The sequence below is a fragment of the Pagrus pagrus genome (genome assembly GCF_965226575.1).
Source record: "Pagrus pagrus genome assembly, chromosome: 12".
NCBI lineage: Eukaryota > Metazoa > Chordata > Actinopteri > Spariformes > Sparidae > Pagrus > Pagrus pagrus.
Genome location: NC_140196.1, coordinates 25,510,892 through 25,538,423, shown reverse-complemented (window position 1 = coordinate 25,538,423; position 27,532 = coordinate 25,510,892). Strand labels below are relative to the sequence as shown.

Below are 27,532 nucleotides of genomic sequence, written 5' to 3'. Positions count from 1 at the left end.
CCTCATTCCCCTTCCCAGATTGAATCGATTCATCAAATTACCATTTATTTTGATCCTTGCCATTGGTTTCTGATATATTGACCTAATACAGTTTACAGATTCCTCAATACCTTATACAAAAATACCCAATTCACACTGTCAAAAGCCTTTTCCGCATCTATGCTTACCAAAATTACACTTTCTCCCTTCTTTTGTACCTTTCCATTGACATGTAGAGTCCTTCTTATGTTATCTTGTGTTTGCCTTTCTTTAATAAAGCCAGTCTGATCCTCATCAATCAAATCCTGCATGAATGGCTCTAACCTCTTGGCTATAATGGAGGTGTAGAGTTTATAATCTACATTTAAATTTGATATTGGTCTGTAATTACAACAATATTCTTTATCTTTACCTTCCTTTGGAATGACAGAGATATTAACCTCTTTTCATGAGGGAGGGATCCTGCCTTTCTTAAGACTATAGTTAAATGAGTCGCATAATAGTGGGGTTAACTCCTCTTAAAATGTTTTATAAAAGGAGGCACACGATCCATCAGCTCCTGGTGATTTCCCTGATTTTGCCCGACTAATTGCCTTTTCTATCTCTTCTACTATTATTTTTGAGGTCAACGTCGCATTCTGTTTTGTACCTATTGTTGGCAAATCTAATTGGTCTAGAAACTCCCTTAAATCCTCCTCACCCACTGAGGTAGGCTGTGTATATAATTTACTGTAATATTCCACAAATATGTTTTCTATTTCTTCTGGTTCATATAGGATTTTATTGGTTGCAGGGTCTCGTATTTAATGTATATTATTTAATGCTTGCTTTTTCTTTATACCTCTAGCAATACTTTTAGTGGCTTTAGATCCTCCCTCATAGTAAGTTTGTTTTATAAACCTAGCTTCCCTTTCCACCTCTTCCAATAGCATTTCATCTACTTTTTTCCTAACTTCTTTAACCTGGTTAAGTATTGCCGGATCTTTTGTATGGTTATGTTGGTGTTCCAATTCTTTCAATTCTTCAATTTGTTTCTGATACGTTTCTAATCTGACTCTTTTAGTGAAAGCTGTGAATGAAATCAGCCTCCCCCTTATTACAGCTTTAAGGGCATCCCATAAAATTATTGGGTCTACTTCCCCATTATCATTTTCCTCCCTGTATGTAATTATTTCCCCTTTTAATTCTTCAACTAATCCCTTATCTTTCAGTATACCTTCGTAAAGTCTCCATACCGTATTTTCCCTCTTGTTGTTCAGATTAATTTCTAGGTAAATTGTGCTGTGATCTGATATCAGTTACCCCTATCCTGCACTCCTTCACTTTGTATATATTCCCCTTATTCATTAGAAAATAATCACTTCTGGAGTACATTGCATGAGCGGCCGAGTAGTGGGTATAGTCCCGATCAACTGGATGGAGTTCTCGCCATACGTCTAATATATCCATTTCTGACATCATCGTCTTCATATATCTATTAACTTGTTTTTTTGCCTCTCTTCATACTTGTTGTGTCTAACCTGTAGTTTAATACCAGGTTGAAGTCCCCGCCACATACCAATGTCCCTTCCGTTTCCAAATTTCTAAGATCAAATATATTCTGAAAAAATGTTTTCCCACTTTCCGGAGGGGCATACACATTGAATAGTGTCACCAGTTGGTTTTCTAATTTACCTTTAATCATGATATATCTTCCCTTGTTATCAGCAACTTCCTTGATCAGTTCAAACTTTATCGTGTTAGCAGTCAATTTTGCCACACCCCTCTTATGATTTTGTCCAAAGGAACTGGCAAATTAATTCCTGTAGCCTAACTCTTTAAAGTTTTCGTGCTCCTCTCGCGATAAGTGTGTCTCCTGTAAAAAAATTATCTGCATCTTCTCTTTTCTAAACTCAGTTAAAGCTTTACCTCTTTTTTTTTTATTATCCAGGCCATTGATATCCAACGACACCACCATTATATCATTATATTGCATTGTTTATATCTTTTGAAATGATTCCTAACCCCTCCACTGTAATATTATCAACCCACATTTTCCTACAAACAAAATATGAACAAACACAGAAACTGAAACTGAACTCCCAAACAAAAAAGGGCCTTATTCCCCATAGGCCCTGTCTCCCTGCTGGTGGGAGTGAGGGATGTCCTTTTGTGTGCAAAGAGTCCCCCCCCTAGTAATTTGGGGTAAACCTGAAAGAGGTCTTCCCATCCTACTAGATAAGTTCAACAGTCACTAGTTTAATAGGTCTCCTTGTCGATTCTTATGTAAACATTAGAGAAGTCTTATGCTTCTTGGGGAGGGGGTGGTTTTAAAATTCCCCATTTTAAGTCTGTTTCAGTGGAACCCTTTTTGTTATATGAAATATAATAAAATGAAAAAAACCCAGTCTAACAGAAATAAAATTAGAATCAAAATCACAACACAAAAGTTAACTATAAATCAAATAGACCCCCTGTAAATAACTTCAGTAATATCAAAATAAACTGGTTATCTGTTCCGTTTTAATGGCTCTGTTTACTCACCCAACCACTGTCGAAGCTTTAACTTAAAAACAGGAGACATTTAGTTCTTCTGGGTTCCCTGTTGATTTTCCCCCTTACACCCCCCTCTCAATTGACCTTATCTTCATCATTTTTTTTTTTTTTCCTTCAACTTATAAACTCTTGTGGCCTTTCCCTCGCTCGGCTCCCTGCGTCTCGGCATTCCTCCGGAGCGGTGGTCCCCCAGTTTATCCCCGAATTCTCTCCAAGGCGTTGCCACGTAGAGGCCCTCAGAATATGCTCCTCCAGTGGGGGGTCGCTGCTGCTCCTCTCTGGTACCTCCAGCCCTCTGTTCCTCAAGTCTCGCGCTGCTTCTTCAGCGTTGTTGTAGATCTTGGGTCCGACCAGTGGATCCTTATCCTACTCAGCGGCGTTTGGAAGTGGATCTTTTTGATTTTTTAAAATCTTTTTAATCTCAGATTAGGATTTACGTTTCTTCATCACCTCTGTGGGATAATCGTGGTCAAAAAATATCTGCCTCCCATCGATTTGTATTTTATCTTTCCAGGCTTTAGACAGGATATTTTCTTTGGTCTCGTATTTCAAAAAGTTGACCACTATGGACCTCGGGGTTGCTCCCAGTGGTGGTTTCTTCCCGAGGCTTCTGTGTGCCTGCTGTATGTGCAGTTCAGTTCCCACAGGTATCCCGAGCTCCCGGCGTAGGAGCCCGTCCACTAGCTCTGGCACAGATTCGTTGTCCTGTTCACCCACGTTATAAATTCTCAGATTGCAGCGTCTTCCGTGTCCTTCCACTTCGGTCAACTTCTCTTGCAATTTTGTTTGCTGTTTTAATAGAGTAACAATGGCCTCTTTAGAATCCATGTTCCACTCTTCCAGCTCTGAAATCCTTTCCTGTGTCTCAGTAATATCCTTTCGCTGCTGTTGTATTTCCGCAATGTTTTCTGCCATTTTGCGGCTCGTTTCCTCTGTGAAGCCAGCAAACTCTCTCCTCACATCTTCTTTAAATTCATCTTTGAATTTTGAGAGGTCCTCTTTCATTTTCCTCTTGAGGTCTTGTATTTCCTTCGTGATACTCGTGAGGCCCTCTAGTACCGAGCGGAGTTGTTTAGGGGCGCCATTTTCGTCGTCGGCTAACTCGTCTTCAAACTCGTCTTCTTGGTCTTTGGATGTCATTTTTTTCCTTGTGCTTCTCTGTTTTCGTGCCCCACTCATTTCGTGTCAGTGTAGAAATTGTATTTTCAATCCTTTTATAGTTTTTGGGGAAGTTAATGTTTAACCGACTCAGGAGCTCTGCTCTACTCCGCCATCTCGCTCCGTGCCCCAGGAAGTCCCCCGGAAAGCATTTTTAAAGAACACCTCATACTAATTGGACATTTTCAAACTTTGTAGTTGTGTACTAATTTGGCCTTTTGATGTTTTTTTTTTTCAAACTATGATGAGTTTATCTTGTGCTATAAATGTTATCCGAGTAAAATTCAGCTGCGGCGCTCTTTGTGATAGGTCATGCTGCACTCACCTTAAAAGCTGTAAGGTACATTTTCTCTTAACTGCCTCTGAAAAACACTTTGCTTCTTGTACATCACAGTGAGAGGAACATGCTGTTTGCACTTTGAACCACTTTAAGTTATTCCTGTGTAGTACTATTACATTGCAGCCAACACTTCTTTTATGTCCTCTCCTCTCTGAAGCTCATGCAGCCTCAAAGCTGTCCTTGACAGCTCTGCTCTATTCAGGTGCTCAGAGTGCCACTTTAAAGGCTCATTTCCTGTAGTTGTGAAATTGAAAATTCTTGGGAAATATCTCCCAAGTAACAGGTTGTTTAGTTTGGTCGACCTTATAAATATAAATGAATGAACCAAGCACAAACAACAAATTAGTTGTGGTGCATTTGAAAGTTTTCACTCAAATCTGATCTTGAGAAACTGAAATAATTGGCAAAGCCTTCACTGATTTTCAGCCAGATCATCTAAATTTTCAACTAACAAAAACAAAAAAACATTTTTTACAATAACACTGCTTTATAATTATATACATAGTTTTTTTGAAGTCACGTTTTGTAATGCTAAGCTCTTTAGGTTAGCTTGTCATTCATGCTGACTGGTAAATTGGTTGACAGAAAATCTATCAACAGCAATTCTGATAATCAATTGGGTAATTTATCAAGCAACAAGACTAAGCTCAAACAGAAGTAGTTTGTAATGGGCATGAATCTCTTTTATGGTTTTCAAAAAGTCAAAGAAGCCAACTTGGCTGCCGAAGAGTCTACAGGCATGCCAGTGGCTTAGCAAGTATGTATTTGCACAGTGGTACTTTGAGCTTACTGCTAATCACAGCATGCTGATATATTCACAGTGAAAGATTGCTAACATACTGATCTTTCGCAGATATTATTGTAAAATTATAATCATAGCTCAAAATATTAGTATTAATATGTCCTTTCACCCCTCCCTTTCCGAAGACGTTGGAGAAGCTCCAGAAGCTACGGTGGCCCTCAACAGTGCTGCGACAACGTTAAAAGGACAAACAGTAACATTAATCAGCTTGTTACAATACAGTGTTCTGCAGGGAAACCTTGGGTCCTTTCATATAGATGCCACATGACACCCCCACCCAAACACCATTGCAGACCAAGCACACCCCCTCATGGCAACGGCACTCCCTGATGGCATCCACATGAGTTCAGTGTTGTTCACTCCAATCGTTAGTCTTTTTAACGTTGCAGCTGGTGTATTTCAGTGTATTTCATTGGATAATTTAATATTTTGACCTGCTGGTTGCTCTAGAGGAAACATCAGGGATCTTAGGATTCATCCTCTGGAAACTATGAATTTTTGTACCAGGCAACAACTAAAGTGAAAGGTCGAGTGAAAGTCATGGGATCTCCAACATCAGTAGGATTCATTCTGTGGGAACCATGAATATCTTGACAATATTTCATCTAAATCCATTTGATAGTTATTATGATATTTCAGTCTGGCACATAGTGTTGGACTGACTACCAGCATTACCATCCATAAAGCCTTGCCACTTTAATGGCTAAGAAATGACAAGCATTTGCTGCATCCAGCTTCTTAAAAGTGTGGCTTCTCTGGTTTTCTTAACTTGCAGTCATTTGTAAATTGAGTACTTTTCCATTTCGAATTCATTGGTTGGACAAATAAGCATTCTGAAGGTATCTCCGTTGGCTGTCAAGAGTTATGTTCACTATGTTCTTACATTTTCTTGATTAAACAATTTAATCATGAATCAAAAGAAATATTACTTGAATAATCAATCATTTTAAAGTGTAAGTGGTTTTGAACTGGAAAAATAATGTTTTCAATTAAAAGATGAAATATCTGGTGTTGCTGTATTGATTTGGATAACTTGTTTTTCAACTGTCTGTAATGAGTCTAACACTGTTAGAGAATTGCAGTGCTAGACTAGTGGACTGCACTCCTGGCTAAAGCTTTACTTTAAAGGTACAGTGTGTAATATACGGAGTATCTAGCGGTGAGGTTCTAGATTTCAACACTCCCTCGTTCACCCCTCCCTTTCCGATGACGTTGGAGAAGCTCCAGAAGCTACGGTGGCCCTCATGGACAAGAACCAGAATTTTCAAAATATAGACTCGTCCCCAACAGCGTTGAGTATTTCTACTAATTCAAGTGATGAGATGAAGATGTATTTAGTTATTTAGTCTATACAACTGTAGGTTGTGACAAAAAAAAACAAAAAAACAAAGATTATTAATTATGGAGCACTGTGAAAAATATTCACAGAATTTATTAACTTGATGATGAGCAGACTTCTCAGTTTATCTGTCACACTAAGTCATTACTTTGACTGTCTTTGGCAGTCGTAAATGATCCATTAGTAGTGGGGTAAAATATATATTACAGTCGGGTGTAATCTTTAACATTACTCCTACCTGTCCAGCAGAAAGCAGCACATTTCTCTATCATCAGAGGTTTCTATCTTGGAATGACAACTCCAATGTTTATTCTAGTTTTATGCTGTCGCTTGTCCTGATCTCGCTTAGCGTCTTGGAGTTTTCTTTGACAGCGGTTCATGCTCCTGTGATTTTTTTCCTGTACAAAATGAATATGATCTGCCATCCTTTATCAGATTGTGGTTTCAAACTTCTGAAACCACAAGTGCCAGGTTTGTCCATTCTGTATTCACTGTAGAAACATGGCGGTGCAACGTGGCAACCTCCGTGGAGGAGGACCCGCTCCCTATGTAGATATAAACGGCTCATTCTAAGGTCATGAAAACACAGTGACTCTTATTTTCAAACACTACTTATAAATATTACACTCCATTTCTGCCGAACCTGTTCTGCTAGATGCCACTACATATTACACACTGTACCTTTAAGTCTCGCCACTAGGCTACGTCTTTTGTCATTAGGGACTATTTGGATTAAAGATTATTCTAAATGCTCACACTAGGATTTTAATTTGTTCAGAAGGATTGAGTCACTTACCTAATTGAAGTGAAAAATCATTGTCTTTGTTTTGTTTGCCTGTGGACTACACAAAACTGTCCCAGCTTTATAAATGGTGTTTCTGTGCGCCTGTCATCGATCCTCCCTGGATGTGACAGCTTCTTAATACTGGCTGATTTTTAATATCCATGTTTGTTGCTCTGGCATTTTTGCTTCAGTGTTCCTTTAGCTTGGTTAATGCCTTCAACTGAGTCTGTGCTCTCTCCGGGCCCACTCAGTCTAAAGGACACACGCCTACATGATCCGTATTCCAAATCAGGAGCCCCTGCTTTAAAGTCTGAATTTCATTACTTGTTCAGTAAAGCCAGAGTGTCTGGTTTGCTAAAGAGTAGCAGATTTAGCCCACTAGCTTTCTTTTCTGTGAAGGTGACATCTTCATAGGCTACTTTGTTTGAAGTGCGTGACCCTTGAATTGAGACATAGCTATAGTGTTTTCAGTGGCATACAGTATCATATGTACAATGCTCCATTTCTGGCTCAGACAGACCAACATGCTCGCAATACATTGCATAAATACACAGACCCAAAAGAAAAGCAGAGCATCTCTGAAAGGTTTCAGTTCATTTTTCCCAACTGGCTACTGTTAGATTAAAATCCTTTCAAAGCAGAGGATGACATTTCTACATCTCTCTATACTTTGCCAACCTCGCACATTGTCACTTTCTACAGGAGCGAGAGGAAACTGAAATAATGATTGCACAACAAACATGGCAGAACATCCAGACTCACACTTTAATTTATTTTTGCTGGCACAAAGCCTGTGTACAGTAGACTACAACTTTATGACAGCACTGCAGCTTCTCATTTGGTTTTAGTTGTTGTCAGATTAAGACTAAGTGGCATGCCTACGCAGCTTGCACTAAAGTTATCCAAATAGAATATATGTATTGTGTACTTGCAAGCTAAGGATATTTGGCATGGCAGTTCATCCAGTCCCCACATGGTATCTCTGTTCATTCCTAGCCCCGATGTGTAGTTACATATTGATGAGGCACATGTCAGCTTCAGTGTGGCTTATGACATAGCTTTGGAGTTTACGCATGTAACATGTAATACCTGCAGTAGATGACCGTCGGCTCTCCACCAGTTTAATTACACAATAGGTTTTAAACATTTTTGGAGCTTAACGTTGCCGTCAAACAACCTTTACATTCCCTCAACTGTACAATGTCTGTATTCCTACGCACAAGCGGAATGTAGTGCCAAAGGAAAAGGTGGTTTGACAGCAACGTGAAGTGCCAAAAATGTTCAAAACAAAGCAAACACTTAAATGGATATATATTCTTTAGGTGGGACTTATTGTAGGTGGCTAAAATACATCTTGCTGCTGGTACGGTTTACAGCAGTGCAATGCTCTGCTTCCTGCCGGTGCTGCGAGACCTGACAGTCATCCTCTGCAGGTAATACACTGACAAGGGATAAGTACCTCATACAACCCTACATCAAAAGACCCAAACTATCCCTTTAATGCACAACTATAACAACAACTTCAGTCTTAGTTCAAGGAAAAGTTCAGCCAATAAAGAAGGTTCAGCATGATCTACGCCCCCCCATGCCGATGGAAAGTCAGGTGAAGTTTTGTAGTCCACAAAACATTTCTGGAGCTTCACAACACAACAACGTTGCAGCATTCTCTGAAACAGCTAAAGCAGATGGGGACTTGTTTTAAAACCTAAATCCAACAGGAAAAAAACAGAACAACAAAATGGCTACATATAGCTTGTCTGGCATATTTAAAGTATTCAGAAGCCCAGAGGTCGGTCCCAAATTGATCTAAAAAGACAATATTCATTCTCTTGACGGTTTTAGCTTGCGCAACCCCCTTCAGGCGAGGTGCGTGCTAATGCTTTTAGCTACAGTGAAGATTTTAGCTTATGAAAGGGTATAAATAACGTATTTTTAAATAAATTAAGGATCTCAGGGCTTCACAGACCTAGAATAAGCCAGACGAGCTCTATGGAGCCATTTGTTTTTGTTGTTTTTTTTTTTTAGGTTTTTTTTTTGTTCTTTAAGTTTTTTATCTTCTTGAATCCCCATATGCTTCAGTTGTTTCGGAGAATGCAGCAACACTGTTTTGCTGTGAAGCTCCAGAAATGTTTCGTGGAATAAGAAACTTCACCTGATTTTTCCATCTGTTTTCGGGTGAGCAGATAATACATTTTTATGAAGGGGTGAACGTTTCCATATTTATCGTCTAGGATTTGAGGAAGGGAAGGGTAATATTAACAGTAGGACAACATTCTTGCTGGGAGATCTTGGCAGTTACATAGCAACTGGAATTCAGACATGAATTCACACAAGTGAAGCAAGAAACCTTGTTATTAAGAAACTGCCTGCATGATGGATATTTGACTAAAAGTCTACTTGTTTATCGTCGTTTTGAATTTATCATAAGATATTTTATGTTTGGGGAAGTAGCTCTGTTTCGCCAATCACTGCATGGGGATTTAATTTGTCTTCATTTCACTGCAGAGTTTTAATAGCACACTGAACTGTTCCAGAGGACTCTGTTCCTTGCCAGTAAACATTTCTGGGGGGAAATTGTGCAGTGAATATTGCTTGATTGTTAAATCAGTCGTGTGAAATGCTGAAACAATGGTGTCATCAAAAAAGCCTTCCCACTTGTGAAGTAAAGCAACGCCAACATCTGTGCTGTCAGATAGTCATGGCTGCCAATAATATTTACACTGCGCATTCATATCTTCAGCGCATATTGTTCTCAAACCAACAATATGAAAAGCTGATGAAGCTGCTGTCATGAAAAAGTCCTTTCCTCAGTTTGTCACATTGACATTGCTGCCAACAGCGTTTTTGTTTTTTCTGAGGGATCTTCTCTAGTCTAATCAAACACTGTGTCCTGGTTGGGGATTTTTAAAGCTCTTGTCACTGAGCAACGTTAGCATGAATTTTATTTTGGTTCACATACATCCCGCTGAGGCAGCAAATCTTTGCTGCTTTGATGGACTTTCCCCACTCACTTTATGAAACGCAATCCGCTAACGCTTGTAAGACAAGCTTCAATACATGCCCTCTAAATATAGCTAATGCCTCTCCTAAAACACTCAGCTGAAATCCATTATAGACATATTGTACTGTAAGAGCATTTTGTTTATCAGACCGTGTTGTACCTACAGCCCTCAACCTTTAAATGACAGAGCAGTCTGAAACCACTGCTGGTTTTTGTTATTTCCTACCTAGAAGTAAGAGAGGGACATGATCATATCAAAATGCTAAACAGAACAATTGAATACGAGAAGCATTTTCTTTCCAAACAGAGCTTATGAACAAATACAAATGTCATCTAGGCCTTTTAATAGTTTGCAACATAAAAAAGGAAACCACAAAAAAAATGTATTTTGTCATGCAAAACCACAGCCAAACAGCATTGTATGTGTTCAGCTGTGAATTTAGTCTTCATGTTATCCATCTCATATACTGTATGCAGATCATCCACCATCTTCCATCAATATTTTTGAACCCTTTCATGCAATAATGAATACATCATAAATACATGTTTTTTAATGTTTACGTTTTATCCCAAATCATAAAAATATCATGCTGATAACTTTATTTCAGTATATGTTTTTTGTGACTGAAAATACATACGCCCACCAATTGACGTTGTGTGAAAAGGTATTGCCTGTCGGTGTTGGGCCTATATTTCAATAAAATCTGAAAATTGCCATCTAACTTAGCATTTCAACTATATATTTTATCACAATTTAAATAAAACATACAAAATAAGGCAGATCAAAATATGAAGTAAATACCCTTTGGTGCATAGCACACACTGGAGTGGACAGACGATATTCAGTCACTGGATAAAAACTATTTCTAACACCTTATTTAGTTATGTTTTTGGTGCGTGTCTGAGATTAAAAAGATTTAATAGTTATCCCAGAGGTACTTTGTGCATCCCTCCCTTGTTCCCTCCGTGGAAATGTTGAAAATTAAAATAAACTAACATGAAGCCAAATGAAATAAAATCAATAAAAAGTTGTCAACTACTCAAATGAAATAGTTGGTTACATAATAGCCATAGGTCATCTTAGATAACTGTTTACTGCTTTAGTTAAAGCAAAACTTAATTTGAAATAAATACCACTGTCAATAGAGTATATGATATCAATTCTCTACATGTGGGCCGGGTAACTTTAACTGAGCAGGGAATTATTCTAATCAACTTGGATGCTGTTGGATACAGTATATGAAATCCAATATCTAGAAGTTATAGTTGATTTATATTACTGGTTTCTGAGGCAACTTGAATGTCACTGTTCCACTGTTGAATCGGTTGAACTAGGTGAAAGTTTTCATTAACTACAATCCTATATCCAAAGCATTTTTTTGCAAATGCTGGTCTATGATTGAAATCGGTGACAGTGATGAAATAGACCATTTTAAATTACAAACATTTTTTGTAATAGCTAATGTAATCATACCCTGTTTGACAAGGTCATGGCCCCTCACACCTGAAAGTAGCACAGTGCATTTAATTTGCTTATTCTTACAAAAAAACAATGGTTGGATCTAAAAGCTTGGTGTGTCATTTCTTGGCCTCTCCTTCTCTAACAAGACGGTAGGCCAACACAGTCTATTTATGGCAATGTCGGGCTGGGCGATATGGACCAAAATTCATATTTTGGTATTTTCAGGCTGAATGGTATTACACAATACCGTATGAAGTGGGTTAAATGTGCAGTTGTAAGTCAAAACCACATTTGATATGTCACAGACACTTTTATTAAAGGTGCAATATGTAAGAATTGTCCTTCTGTCAAATTCATCAGCAAATTAATTTTTAAGCATATCACCAGAGTAACCGCTAACTGCTGCTAAGTGTAGCTAGCAGTATAGACTGGGGGCTCAGGGACCAGGAGAGTGTTGATGTTCACACCGCTAACATAAGAGCCTTGGACCGGGCTGGCTGGTTACCATGCTAACCTCAGTAGAAACCTCTGCAACACAATACATAGGCATCGTAATGTCCATTCTGCTATTTATTAACATTCCGTTGATGATCGTAGTTGAATTTTCATTGTGTTCAACTAAAATACTTACATATCGCCCCTTTAAAACAAGACAGCAACAATTAGGAAAAAGTGAGGTCTGTATCGTAACTATGCTGAATTCAGCAAGCACACCCTCACCTCATACACACAGCTGTCTCTGTCTCTCACCCACACAGTGCAAAACTGTATTGCAGGGTTGCTACTGAGGTGATTTCATTTATCACACACATGCCACTTTTTGTGTAGCACATGTGACATATGTCACACAGAACATCCCTGAATAGAGTGATTAACAGACTGATTAAAATAGAGAAGCAGCGCTGCGTCTCCCTCAGTCTTGCAGAGAACTTGTGACTGAGTGAGGCGGGGTTGTGTGGAGAGTGTGACGGCCGCGATACGGTCACCGGAGCTGATTGCAGTCGTTCTAGTCAATGCTCATGTTTCCACCAGCTGTGCCGTGGCACGTCTCAGCAGCTTCCCAGCTCACGCTAAGCTGAACAGAGCAGATCGTGCCGGGCAGGAAGTCACACTCAGGAACATCATAGTGCATCGTACCGTTTCAGGATCACATTTCACTTCACTATATCGAACATTTAAGTACATTTACATTTAAGTACGTAGCCTACTCACCCATGGTAGAAGCACAAAAATCAAGGAGAATGTGACGAAATAAGCAAAATTTCAGGAGGTTTACAGTACCAGCCAGGAGCACACTCCACTTCTGTAACGCTCTCGGTGGGATATGAAGTTGCGTGGAGGACGGAGCAAAATAGCGTCGCACACGTTACGTCATGGACACGCGCCCGATGGAAACCTGGGGTGATAGAGGAGAGATGCAAAGTGGCATGACTCTGTGGATGAACAGCTCATGCAGTGCAACATCAGGCTATTGATATAAATGGTATTGTCTCATTCTATATCTCGTTTTTATATTGATATATCTTTGAAAAATTGATATATACTGCCCAGCACTACCTGCGATGCACTTGTCCACTCCTTTCTCAAGACTGACTCCAAAACATGCAGCTTTCTTGTTGTCAAAAAGGGGCTACATACAATTGCACTTCATAATAACCATCATTAATAGATGTTAAATGTATAGTTTTTTAAATGTAAGTAAATAGTTATTTCACTGTTAACTGATGCTTTATAAACCATTTACCAAGCAATTGTTTTTGTAAAGTTGCAACTGATGTTTATAGTACTTTGTAAATGGTTAATAAATACTGTTCAGTTCATTGATGAACATGGCAATACATTTACCGTTTATTAATTATTGTTATTATAAAAAATGAACCATCCAATTGCGCAACAGCAAAATGTTAGGTGATCACAAATGAAGTCCTGATCTTTGCCCTTTAAGGAGCTATTTCATTACTGAATCATAAACAACTGTGTACAGTACCTAATGAGTGCTTATTCTGTCCCCATCTGTCTCCTAGAATTCATTTGAGGAAGGTTTTAAACTCACTTATTCAACTTAATATTTTACATTATTATATCAGATCTCTTACATTGTATAACAAAACAACAAAAACAGTCAAGGTTGCTCAAATCTTTTTTTCAGAAAACTTCTTTTAGAAAAAATCCATTCGGTTAAAAGACACAAATCAAGCTCAAGCAGCTGCATTGTGTTCACTTCTGCTCCCACATCTGGTGGGAAGTTTTGGCTGGTCTGCTGTCAGTTCATTCAAGGATGTGCTGTATATTAATGTACTCTTGTTGGATAGTAAATTAAGTGTCTAAATATGGAGTTCTTCACGTTAAATCAGTAATGGGAAAAAAGTTGTTTTCAAGCTTCTCTTTAATGTATGATACCGTGAACTTTCTGCTTGGCTTCAATGTCCATTAGCCTACATTTCAATTATTGATTGAAGACAACTTGAATGCTCTGATCTGCTTCCACACTGAGTTCAGCAGTGGCTTCATCCTTCACCATCTCCGTGAAGCCAACTTGGGAACAAATTGCCCACTGCGGGTCCAGAACATTTTTTTTTCATTGTAGGTGTATTTTTTTATTTCTTTATGTGTGAATCCAACAGCGGGTTCAACTTTCTTGAACCCAGACGGGGACTCTGGGACGGAGGCAGACAGCGAGCCTCAGCTGGCCTTTTACACCGACCCAAACCGCAGTCGCCGCCGGAGTCGAGGTATGAGAAATGGTAACGCCAACAGCGCGTGGGGCTCAGGGGGTAAGGAGGACTCATACACCTACAGTTTATTCCGCCGTCTGATGGTATTACCATCGCCACGACGCATGACAAGTAACCTTTACAGTGCATATAGCAGATGGATGGCTCCAGTGTTGTGTGTGCTCATGACTCCTAAAGGACTGTACATAGGTATGCTGTGTATATACATACGTGTGTGTAGAATGGTTGTTAGCATGTCACACAGATCTCAATGCATCTGCATACATTCTTGTTGACTGACATCAAACAAGACGATGAGATCAGAGGTTTTTTGGTGCAGAATATTTTGATATCAATGTTACCTCACAATGTGAAAAACACTACTTTTTGAAATAATATTACACACAAATATTATTTCTGAGGATGATCCTGTGCAAATGTTGTCAGTGAAGTAGTGCAGCATGCTTTTTTCTGTCCGCATGCCATGTCCTTGCAGCTTTGATGTACAGTAATAGTGTGTGGAAGAGAGACGTAGCGAAAAAATAAAAAAATAAATAGATAAATGAAGAGACAATGCCCTCAAAATAATAGCTGCTGTCAGAAGGCGTTACAAGCCTTTACAACGCCTCCGAGCCAATTATTCCTCCATCATGTGCACAGGTGTCACAAACAAAGCAAAGCCTCCAGAAGTGTAGCCAACACCTTTAATTAGAGCGAGGATTAAGAATAGAATAAAGCGGCTGCAACACTGTGCAGACTATGTTGTTTAGATCCAGAGGAAAGGGTGATTCATTAGGCATGACAACAAAATTCCTGAAGTCAGAGGAATGATGAGAGATGGGATGGAAATATTGAAACATCCCACTTTTCTATGTAATATTCAAATGTATAAATATTTATAAAATATAAACTTTAACAAAGGATGTCAAAAAGGTCAAATAATGCCCCACACAGTTCCTGGGTAAGTTACTTGATTAAATAAACTTGTTTTATACATAATACGGTAGGTCAGCTTTCTACGCTGGCTTTTGTTTAAAGGATTGCCTTGGGCGGCTTTTGAATGAGAAAGTTCTGCCAGAGTAATTTAAAAGTGACAATGTAATCTAGAGTTACTCTGCTAGTGAAAAAATAAGCACTTAAAAGTGTGAGCGGCTTCATTCAAGGTCACTGTGATTCTGTGTGTGTGCGCGTGTGCATGTATGCATGGCCCTGTCGGTATGAGGTCACATTTAACACTTTGTGTGTCTCACTCTGGAGTAAAAGAGATAAGGGAAGCGTTCTCGCTCTGGCAGAGAGAGGAAGAGCAGAGGAATGAGGGGAGGTTGCAAAACAACCTCTGAACCACTTTTATTTCGGCCCATGTCTCTTTTTTTTGCCCACATCCCAGCGTGGATGTTAATACCCTTCAAAGGTAAACCTTATTTCTGTGCCACTGAGCTGTGCCTCGTCTAAACCTCCCAAAGGCTTGAGGTTTTTGATCCAAAGGTCCTTTTCATGGGCGCTAAGCCCATTTTGTGGCTTGTTTGTAAAATGACTCCCTGTGTAGGCAGTGTGTGTATATGTTGGTAAATGTGTGTGTACATGTATGTTTATGGTATGGAGGGGCTGTGGGGGAATAAAAAGCAGTCACTGCATCACATATCTCTGTTGTTTGTTCCCACCACTCCCCACTCCCTGCCTGTGCATCTGTTTCAAACAGCAGGTTCCCCGCGGAGCCCCATCAATAAGACCACCCTGACTCTGATCAGTGTCATCAGCTGCGTGATCGGCCTGGTTTACTCCTCTCACCTCTCCTGCAGCCTCTCAGTCCGGGTAATCCTACATGTGCCGGAGCACCTCATCGCTGACGGTAAGGCTTTACACCAGCCTCAGACTGTGTTTCCACACACACCTCTGTGGGCTCTCAAAGCCCCGGGGGGCTGAGCTGGCATTTTTCTGCCGCTCTCTGGGGAGTTCAGCTCGCAGTATCTCTCAAACCAAGTGCCTGCATTTTGTGGTCGGGCTGCTGATTTGCTTTGCTCCCTCAAAGACAAAGGTAAATGTCAGGTCGACCACCCCCTCCCTAGCCTTCCCATGTGAGACCACGCAGCAAATGTGCCCTCAAAGCATTAGAGCACATTGAGGCCAGGTCGCGACCACCCGCAGCAAACCCTCCATCACTCTTCTCCTTGTACCTGCTGATACGTTGAACCTCCTCACTAATGAATTTCAATGTTGCACCTGCAGAAAAAGGAAAAAAAAAACACTGCAGGGGCCAGACGCTGGCTCCTGCTGGCTCATTGGCATTTTTCAGCTGTCACAGGAGTGAGCTGGCAGTCCAGATATATTATAGACTGTGACTAGGCTCACTCATCTATCATCTGGAGGTCTGATTTGATTCGGAGCGCTGCTGCTTTCCGGTGGTATACGCTGGCCTGCCAGGGAGATATTAAAATTCCAGGGAGTCGTCCTGGGAGGGAACTTTGAAAGGAGAGATGAAAGATGGCGAATTCGCCTGTTGAATTACAAAACTGGGATCGATTTAGAATGTTTCCATAAATGTCTCCACAATCTCATCAGACTTGATTTGATGTCATGGTGAATCAGATGAAAATCTGGAATCTACCACTGGGGAAAGAAGCTATTAATGCCAACAGCTGCGCATGTGTCTGCCTTCAAATACAGTGAAGAGAAGACTGTAGAGTCACACCTTTCTCCTTGCCTTTCACATCAGGGAAAGTAATCATCCGGATGTTTGTCTGTTTATACACGATAACAATATCTCCTGCTAGTCAAGGTTCATAGCAGAGGACAGGACAAACTTTTCTTTATGACTAACTTGCCTTAAATTGAACATATCTGAGGTTTAAATCAGTGGATGTCCCTGTTGCCCAGTGGTCTAAGGCTCATAATGTGCACTTCCCAATAGAAGCTGAGGACCTTTATATCACTTCTTGCTCTGACCCACTACGGTCCTGGATGGTTATCTGCCAGAACCTGTGCAGTTCTCTCACTCGGGGGCTCAAAAAATGTGAAGGATGTTGAACATACGGTGCAAAGGGACCAAGATTCTACAGCTATGCTAAGGGCTAATGCTAACATCATCCTTCTAATGTTCTTAGAGTGTCAATACAAGCAATGCTGATACACAGCAGGTTTATGATATTTATATATTCACCATCAGCTGAGGCTGATGGTACTGCAATTAATTTAGCAGAGATTTGGTCATAAATCATATAATAACTGGCCAAACAAAATGTTGGCCTGATGACAGCCCAGGATGGAAACTCATTTGATCACCACAATTATTTCAACCCACCCTGAGGAGAACATGGATGTCTGTTAAGGCCATCTGACTGACTCTGTCATCTCCAGCTTTGCTAGCATTGCTAAAAAATATGAGTCATGATGATCAAAAAAAGTCTTTCTCATTAAATTATTACAGCAAAAGTAGGTCTGCTGAGTAAATGAATGTATGTATCTTCCGGCCACCAGTGGTGGCACTGAGCATAAAAGAATCAAGGTCCATCTCATATTTGATGCAGCTTCTGTTGGCTTAAATGGAAGAGCATTCTTTTATTGACCTTTCCTGGGTCAGACTAAACCATGTTTTTTGTTTTTTTTGCACCTGCTTGTCATTGTTTTTCCACTAGATGAGGACCGAAGAAGAATGCCAACGATTTGGTGAATTTGTATTTTCAACTTGAGATTGTATGAGCCACCTTGTGACTGAAATGTCAAGATTCCATGAGATGTTCATCCAGGACCATGCTGTCTCCTGTCCATATTATCCATACTGGAGCATTTTTACATTTAATTAAATGTATTTAGACCCAGACTAAAGTGCTGCACAGTGATGCTTAAACGCACTAATAAGCCCACTCCACTCATGCTCGCTCTGGAAGTCCAGTCAGGCATTTGTAGCCTCCTGTGAGCTTCACCCTCGATGTGATGATAAATATCAGAATTGAGATGGCTCCAGTTTTATATACTGATAATTAGTCATTTTGTCAGAAGTCAGTTAGCACACTTTTTTTCTTCATACATCCAGAAAGCACAAATGTTTAATATTAGAATCCATTCCATAATGCAAAAACAACAATATTTTATGCTTCTGACTGCCAAGGACATCAAATTGGCCATAAAAAAGTGCCATGAAAAGAAAACACATTGCTGATTGGTGTCTAAGTTTAAAAGTTTTTCTTAGCTATTTTATGAAGCTCCACAATTAGGCAAACAAGATGCGTCCGGCCATTTGCAGGGTGTGCTCTAGTTTTAAAGGGATCATCAAAGGGGATGGCACTAACTAGGGCGCGCAGAGCTTGCCAACAAGTCATTAAATATGCCTGGGTTAGCAAATGCCCAGTGCATCCCATGTTTGCAAATGGATGGGGCTTTGGTCAATGAGTGTTGCTGCTAATTTACAGAGATCACACAGCGGATAACTCTCAGTATCAGGTATTATGATGACACCTGCTGTGTCAGGTGTCCAGGAGCCCCAGTGACCTACTTGTGAGTGTATGTTACTTGTTTGTTGTTTTTTTTGGCTGATTGATTTCGGTATCTATTCAAAAACAGACATTTTGGGAGAATTTTTTGTTGATCACATATCATAGAATGTACAACATAGTGAAACTGGTACTCTGTACAATGTACATTAAAAACAAATCTAATTTTGAATGCGGCTTATCAAGATTGCAAAGATTTTATTATGGTCATACCTTTTCATATTCACGTTCCATAGTGACTGAAACACGTGTTGGCTCGGAAACAATTGTAGCTAAATTACGAGTAAAGGATCCTTAAAGGCTGTTTGTAAATATTGACGACATCCCATCATGCTGCTGTTTTCATGTCACTATTATTAGTGCCACTAATAATACACATGTAAAGATCAAGGCAGATAATTGCCTCTTAGGTTCTTTGTGTAATTAAATGAGAAACAGCTAATTAACTTTTTAACATTGATCCTGCAGTAAATAATTGTACAAAAGTTGCCCGATCAGACAGAACACAGTATTTGCAGTGAAAGTGAACAATGCTAATGCACCCTGAGTGCCTTGCATTTTATACCCCCAGAGGGCCTTGCATTTTATACCCCCAGAGTGCCTTGCATTTTTGCAGAAGCACTATGAACTCCTCCAGTTGGAAAAAACTCAGAGCAGATAGCACCTTACTGTCATTGTCATTGTTTCTGACTCATCGTACATTTTCAAATATGATAATAAGCCTTGAAGGTACCATCATCCAGGCGAAGCACTGGGACAAGCTTTGGTACTCCCTGTGATTTCCCCTCAGACCTCTGTTGCCCTGCGTCCAGTGTAGTATTTGGGAGCGGCCTTTCACCCTGAATCAAAACCAAAGCTCTTTTATGCTGATGTTATTTATTCACGAGTTTGCTAATTATCTACTACCTAGTAAGTTAGCTACTTCTAGCTAGCCAAAACAATTTGTACAGACCTGTAAGTTTTCTTCACAGCAAAATCACAGTTATACAAAGGACAGATGATTCGTTGGTCATCAAGCAACAATTTAAAAAACAATGAAGGCAATGTGGTACACCTCGCATTTAACAATCTGCAAAAATGTGCTCTGTTTTGTGCACATAGTGACGTTGTTCACATGGTTTCTTTTAAGTAAAACTGCAGAGTAGCCTGAACAGGCTCAGAGTTTGACGAGATTTCTTACAGTAACACAACTTACATGGTCCAGTAGGTAGGTGGAGTCTTAGTGACATCTAGCAGTGAGGTTGCAGATTTCAACCAAATAAATCCCCCCTCACATCACCCTCACATAGGGTGGCTGCCAAAACGGCCAATGTCCTATCTAGAGCCAGGGTTTGGTGTGTCCATTCTGGGCTACTGCAGAAGATGGCGGTGCATCATTGTGGACTCTGTAGAAGAGGACCCCACTCTTGGGTAATGGAAACACAACAATTCTAAGTTTCAGTTGATTATACTCTAATGAAAATGCATTTCTCCCCCTGAATCCCCTTAATTCTACACAGTGAACCTTAAACTAAGTTACAATTTAGTTATATTCACTAGGGCATCTAGCCAATAAGATCTGTGTGTGCCAATATCCTAAGATAAAAAAAATAAATGCACACTGTATGTAAAGTCATGGCTCAGCAAGAAATACATGAAATACATAATACACCTTCCCATTGCACTGGATTGAAGGATAGCAAAGTTGAGGTTAATCAGTAAAGCTGTGGCCAAACAACATCACACTCAAATCCTTTATGTGTTTTATCCAAACACCGTGGAAAATATGTGCACAAATTCTCTTTTTTTCCCACTGTTACCTCCTTCCTCCTGATGCATGTGTTTGGCTGCGGGGCAACAACGTGGATGGCTCAGCTGGCTGCCTGTGCGTGCTTATAATAACAAACATAAGTGTTAGTCTTGTTATAATAAGTGTTATTTCACTAAAATGTTTCTGTGTTTGAGTAGTTTTTATTTTATAGGTCTGTAGTTGTCAAGCTGTCAGCTCCTACCTTAATGATACTAAACCATTAGCATTCTTTTTCAAATATCAAAATAGTGTTTGTGAGGGTTGTTTTGAAGCTTTTACTGAAATATTTGTAGGGTTAGGATTATCTCGAATCCAATTAATTTTAGTTTTCAACAGGTAAATCAGCTGGTTTAGTTTTTTGTATCAAATATTTATTTTCTGCTTTCATCAAACTTTTATTTCGAAGGTTTTCTAACTAAGGATGGAAGTTTTCTCACCTTTAAACTACCTTATTTCCCCGTTCAGTTTAGAACAATAGTATATTATTTTTGCTGTCTTCAATTCAATGGAAGAGATTTTAGATGCAAAGTCCAAAATGCTTTTGTGTGCGTGTCCCTTTTTTCTTGTTGTATTTCAAATAAATGTTGAAATTGCATTCTGAAATGGCAAAATCTACTTTCAGCCCAAATATGTGTATTGGTTTTTTGTTTTCAATGCGTGCACTCTTTCCTGCTTTCCAACCCTCTCTCCACCTGCCATCTATTCATTTACTCTTCACGTCTCTGTGCCTCTTTTCCCATTCTACCTCATCTTCAACCCACTGAATCTTCCTTCCTCATTCTCTCCTCCTCAGGATCAAGGTTCATTTTGCTGCAGGGCAGCCAGTTGGATGCCTCTGACTGGCTGAACCCAGCCCAGATCTTGCTGTATTACCAGCAGAATGCCAGCGGGCCCTGGGTCAGCGAGCTGTGTGGACGACGCCTCCTCGACCCCTGTGAGCACCAGTGTGACCCAGAGACAGGTGAGTCTAGAACATAACATACAAATATTTCTTCACTTGCCCCTCAGGACTTCTGTGGAACTTTGATTGTCCTGATGAGTGATACGAAATGTCACCAGAACCAAAACAATCAATCATTTAATGTCAAACATCTATTAATTAGACCCCACTTGTCTTTGCTGTCGCATTCATTTGTGTTTGACAGCTAGATGGTCAGAAGTATACCAGCCATAATATTGTGTGTTCATGGATGTCGTATGGTTTGGGTACATTTTTAACTTAAAAGACAGAATTGATGAAGCCGTCAGTAATATGAAGTCAGTTAATTTGTGGTGAACAGCAGAAATGGAGGAAATATGTATTGGAAGTCTGTCAGTTTGAAAGTTATTGGCAGAAAGGGAAGTTGCACATGGTAGCATCATCATCTGGCTTCTTTTTCCCGTTGCAGCAGTTCAGTGTTTATGACCTGCTTAATTCATCAAATCTTATCTCTGTAATTGGAAAGATTCAATAACACTTCCTGTTTCTGTTTATATCCATCAAGGCCATTTTGAATTTTAGAAATCCAGTAAAAAATGACAAGCTGTGTCTGAAGATGAGTTGGCAGATGAAGACAGCAGTTGCTTGTGCAAAGTTGGAGCTTTTTTGTTGCGCAGTTTTGTTATTTATCCTCTCATCATTAATTGCTTGCAAACAGACCCAGTCCTGCAAAAGGCTTCAAGAACTCAAAATCCCCACCTCCAGTGACCACAACACAGTCAGTGAGCCTCAGTGGGTGTATGAAAGAGCATCTTTAAATGTTTACACGTGTGACCGTGACTATGGTTCATCGTACTGCAGGGCCGGAAATGTAAAATAGATTGCCAGAAGCCCTCCTCGACCTGCTTTTCTCCAGGGGAACTGTCTGCAGAGCTCATCAATTAGTTTGCATGTCTCCACTGTCAACTCCTCTTCTGCTTTGGCTAACAGCAGTACAACTGTGCACAGAATCAAGTTTTAACTGGGTTGATTTGGAGAGATAAATTTGAAAAGTTGAGATACTCAATAGATACATTAATTATAGCAGATTAATTGTCATGGAAATGAGAAACAACATGTGCAAGGAAACACGTTTTATCAATAAGATTTTGTGAAGGTTAAGGAGTAAATACCAACTTTCCAAATTGCATCTCCTTGTTAGTGCTCCTTCATCCAGCTGCCTGATGTAACTACACACACACACACACACACACACACACACACACACACACACACACACACACACACACACACACACACACACACACACACACACAATCACTGTCACTGGTTCCAGCAGCGGTTTCAGTGACAGGAAAAGCAAGAATGGACATAAATAAAGTAAATACAAATCAATAATAACAAAACAATCACAGCTGAGAATGAAGTCTTTTTGAACATGTCACTTACCTGTAGCTTTCAGAAGCTGCTGTCACCAATTGATGCAGGAAATAGATACTTAAAACTATAGTACAATTGTGCTGTACATTACAGCTGGTGCAAAATAAACATTCAAGAACTCTCTTACATTGATGTGATAATGCACTAGCACTTTGTCTAATTATGAGAAGTAAAATATGTAGAACAAGCCATCTGCTCCCTCCAGTGTATTTTCTGTAATTTGCTACCTTTGTACATCTGACATGGCACCTGCAGCACTGGTTGACACTCATCTCTGTCTGCTCACGGCTCTTACAGACTGCTGTAATGTGACTTTGAAGTCACGTTGTGGTAAGGAGATGGCTGAGTTGTGAAAAGCATGATGAATGTGATATTGAATCAGTTTGAGTCACTCCTCTTCTTGATTTATTTTAGTTTAATTAATCAGTTGCGACACTTGTGCCATATGAAATCTCATATAAATTACCTAAGTTTTTCCAACTTCTGTTTATGCTAAGGCCATGCTACGTTTTAGTGTATACAATATTGAATGTACTGTGGATTGACTGATGCCTTTCAGTCAATTATTATGTTCCATTACCATCTGATCGATCCTATCCCAGGCTGCCACATAACACTCGAGAATGTTCATAAAGTCACATCCTTTGGACTGTCGCGGAGAATCCAACCCGAGCCCTTCACAAAGAAATCCATAGTCCAGCAGCATTAAACACCTTAAACAAATCATCCACAGGCTTGTAACGGCAAGAGAGAGAGAGATGGGAAAGGTCTAATTTTTCACGTCATGTCATACTGGGCTCACACATGGCCAATAAAAAATGATTAATATATGTAAATTGCTGCAAATTGTTACATAGAGCCCATTTAAAGACAATCTAAATTACAAGTAAACAGGTAAATCGCAGTACAAATTGGTCCACTGGGCAACAAAAAATAATATTGTATCCAATTTAACCAATAACCAGTGCTACCAAACAAAACCCACCAAGTTGCAATGAACCATAGTGTTACTTACATAAGTGTGGGGAGTTTCACACATTGTTCTGTTTTTTGAATCAGTAGATGTTTATATAAGCATACTGAATTTTGCAGTCTTTATGTAACCTTGCAGTTGATATTTTTGGTTATGTTTTTGACCCTTATTTGAGCCCATATACAAAGAAAAACATCTACAAATATAGACAAGTTTCTCTTCTTTTAAAATCTGTTTCACTCTTCTCTTCTGGATGAATGATGTGTTGGAGGGATGGAGGGAGGGATATGTGTACCGTAAGCTTGATGGTGTGGCTGGGCTGACTGATAAATTATACTCAACTCATATTGAGCAAAAGCAGCATGTCAGTAATTTCTGATTGATGCTACAGTATATGAATTATTCTTTGTGACCCAAAAACCAAGTATTGAAAAAGTACAGATTGAAAAGCAAGTGCCAGCTTAACACAATGTTAATCTTTACTGCGCTCTCTGTGGTCATGTGACTCAAAACTGCTTACAATTTATATCTTTGCGCTTGTTATAAAATTGCTTACCTAAACTGAATTCAGCTGAATACCTAAACAAGACATTGATTTAATATGCAGCTGGGATTATGAAAGTGATGTCTTGGTTGACTGACAGACGTGATAAATGATGCATACTGTGGGGTAAAAAGTCAAATTGGAAAGTGTACTGTAAGTCCGTTACATGTAAGTAAGTATACGAATCAGTTTGACTTGGTTTGTTAATACAGATCATGTTTCTGACATGAAAGAAATAAGCAAAAAAATGTAAAAAAATATGTGGACATAACTATATGTGAACTACTTTGTGCATAATTCATACACACTTGAAATTAGGGCCGTGCGCAGCTATTGTACATAATGTTTTATTCAAACCTCAGACCACATTGAATTCCAAATGATGAGATGTGCTGATAAAACAGAATTGTAGAACATTTTGTTGTTTAACAAGCTCTTTATCACCCTCTCTGCCAGGGAATGCATTTTGATCTTCCCTGCCTCCAAATTCACTGTGAAGAAAGTGGCAGCCTGTGAAAGAGCATGTTGTAAAACATCTTGTTGTTTTAACAATTTAGGAACAATTGAGCCTAAAAAAAGTGCTCATTTCTGCACAGAGATCTCACTATTTTTTAAAGGCAAGCTGCCACCGTGTTTTTATTCTCTTTTTCAAACTCCATTTATAATTGTTCAAGTGACTGCAGGTCAGGTTTCTAATCATTTAGAGGATAATAATATGATAATTTAAATGATATCCTGTCATCCATAAGATCTTAACATTTTCTTCCTATTTTGAAAATTTCAGAAAGCATTGTCAAAGTAAGGCATTAATCATGACATGTTCTCTGTCCCCGTGGAAGTGTTGACAGTAGACATCTACCAGCGAAGAAAAGGCTTCTCACATACAAAAATAGCTCTTGCTCGAAAAAAAAAAAATATTACTGTACAGTGCATAACAAAGGCTAAGTATGAGTAAAACTTTAAATGAGTTTCAAATGAAAAATGACCTAACTCTTCAGATCAGAGAAGCAATCTTGTTTGCATAAAAATAGTAATCCGCCTGTGTTTTACTGTGGTAATTACATATGTTGTTACTTAGTTACTGATAATGAAACAGCCATATGAAGAAACGGGGTGTAACCCAAAACTTCCATTTGTATCTGTTTATGTCACAAACCTTTTCTATAGTTGGATTTATACAGAAAGGCTGGGACCCACACAGGAAGTTAATAGCCATCAGCTTGACTCCCTTTTATTTATGTAAAGCTGTTGTCAGCTGCTGTGAGTACTGCAGATATAATTAATGAAACAGTAATTCAGATTTGAATGTGAACACCAACCCACAAAAAATAATTACTTTTTTTTAGCAAATCTGCCTAAGCCAAACTAGATCTGAAGTTAGAGGAGTGCATCTCTTGTCTTTGCAGTAGAAAGACAAATATTTCTATATTTCAATAAATATTAAATTGGTGCTACGAGACCAGAGAAAACAGGTTCTCCCTTATGCTCAAAAGGCAAAACTACAACAACTAGAATGCACACTGCGCTAATAAACACTTCCGCTGACGGGTGAGGTACTGCGAGTAGGGAGGTGCCTTTACATACTGTATACTGTACAATACTGTATAACATCTGAACAGTGCACTAAAATGTGTTTCTGAAAACATCTTAGGAGAGAAATAGACAGTGAACGGGATCGTGGTTCATATTGATCAGCACTGCCTTCTTTTGCAGTGTGTTTGAAGTTTTTTCAGCCACAAACGGAAACGGAAACAATTTGGCGGCCACTTTCGGTTCACAATCTTTCTCTATGCAGCTAAATCGGTGCTGCTCAAATATCTTTCTGAAAGCATTTTAGGCGAGAAATAGGCAGTGTAGGGACATAATCTTCGTTTATCATCACTGACTACTTCAGACAGTTTGATCAGAGTCTGGTGAGACGCCCCTCGCTCGTTACGAGAGAGCGAGAGGGAGAGTGATGGCTCCCTCGCTTGGTCCGTCTATACTCTTTGTGCCTATCGATGTGCACTTACAAATTGTGGAACAACCTGTTTTGTGTCTTTTTGCCAGCAATAGAGTGCACGCAAAATAGAGCAAATTTAACACTCTTCATTTGCATAAACTACCAAAATTGCCGTGATACAAAGTTCCCATTTAAAAGGAGCGACTATTCTCAATAGTAGTCAGACAAGAGAGAGTAATGGCCAGAATGAATCATCTTAGTTTTACCTGGTTTCTTGGAACGTCTCTGCCAGTGCGTCACTTAAATTATGAGTGCAGGAAGAAATCTCACATTTAAAGAGGAGGAAGTGTCTTCCTTGTTTTTCATCCATTATTCAGCAGCATAACTCTCCCCTGGGCAATACAGAGTGAGTTCTGAGACCTTTAAATGAATCAAAAAGCCGTCCCAGTGTGTCTCATGCCTGGCTGTCTTGGTGAAATTCAGAGATTCACCCACACACCCGAGGCCACACAATGCCCACTCCTCAAAATGAAATATGGACCAGCAGGACTGGCAGCAAGGCTTCAGTAATTGTATTGTATTTTTTTCATATGATGCATTCGTAATGAAACCGTTGCATATGTGTGCTTGTGTGTGTGACAGTGTGCACATAAGAGTGAGTGGAAGTGTGTGTGGGCTGCAGGGAGATTGCAGAGGTGCTATAGATAGCTTAAATCCAATCCTCATTCCTGCTGGAGGAGATACTGATGAAAACTGAAATGGGCTGCGACAATATCTGTGCTGCTCCTGCAAGACATTAAAAGAGACGGTGGATGTTTAAATGCGTGGTGCTTCCCCTCCTGCAGAGCCCTAAACCTGTGCGCTTTATGTTTACGGGCTCTTTACGCGACCGTCTTGACTAGAAGGTGTGTGGGGCTTTAATGAAACACAAAGAGACATGTTCTGCCTCTGGAGACATATGTTCCCACATCATACCATTCTGGCTTGATTAATGGGACTGCGTAATGGATCAATGTGTGGATATATGCCTGATGAGCAGAATAATTTCACACACGAGTGACACAACATGAAGAGAAACATAGCTCTATTGCAGCTGTTTCTGCCCACACATCAGATCAAGAGTTCCAGGCTATTTTAAGGGCTGTCTGAACATTTTGCTTTGCCTGGTCGCTCAGTTCTATGTGTTTCAAAGGGTGATAAATAGCTGGGTGGGATGTGATGAAAATAAAGTGTGAAGCTTAAAAACACTGCATCTATATTGAGTAATTAGGGAATATAACACCTTGCAAATGTAAAAGAAGTTTGAGCTGAGTGCCACGACCTT

The 27,532-nt window shown here is 39.6% G+C and overlaps 1 protein-coding gene across 5 annotated transcripts in view; it reads left to right on the top strand.

Moving 5' to 3' along the window:
* Positions 1-27,532, top strand: part of astn1 (astrotactin 1) — a 427,741-nt gene that overhangs the window by 119,554 nt on the left and 280,655 nt on the right. Inside the window, exons 6-8 of one of the 5 annotated variants that reach the window (XM_084369247.1) lie at positions 14,025-14,132; positions 15,814-15,963; positions 21,184-21,351. In XM_084369247.1, the coding sequence (XP_084225373.1) occupies positions 14,025-14,132; positions 15,814-15,963; positions 21,184-21,351 (426 nt within the window). Of the gene's footprint in view, positions 1-14,024; positions 14,175-15,813; positions 15,964-21,183; positions 21,352-27,532 lie in introns of all 5 variants that reach the window. The other 4 variants (XM_084369246.1, XM_084369245.1, XM_084369249.1 and 1 more) reach the window with 4 other exon arrangements.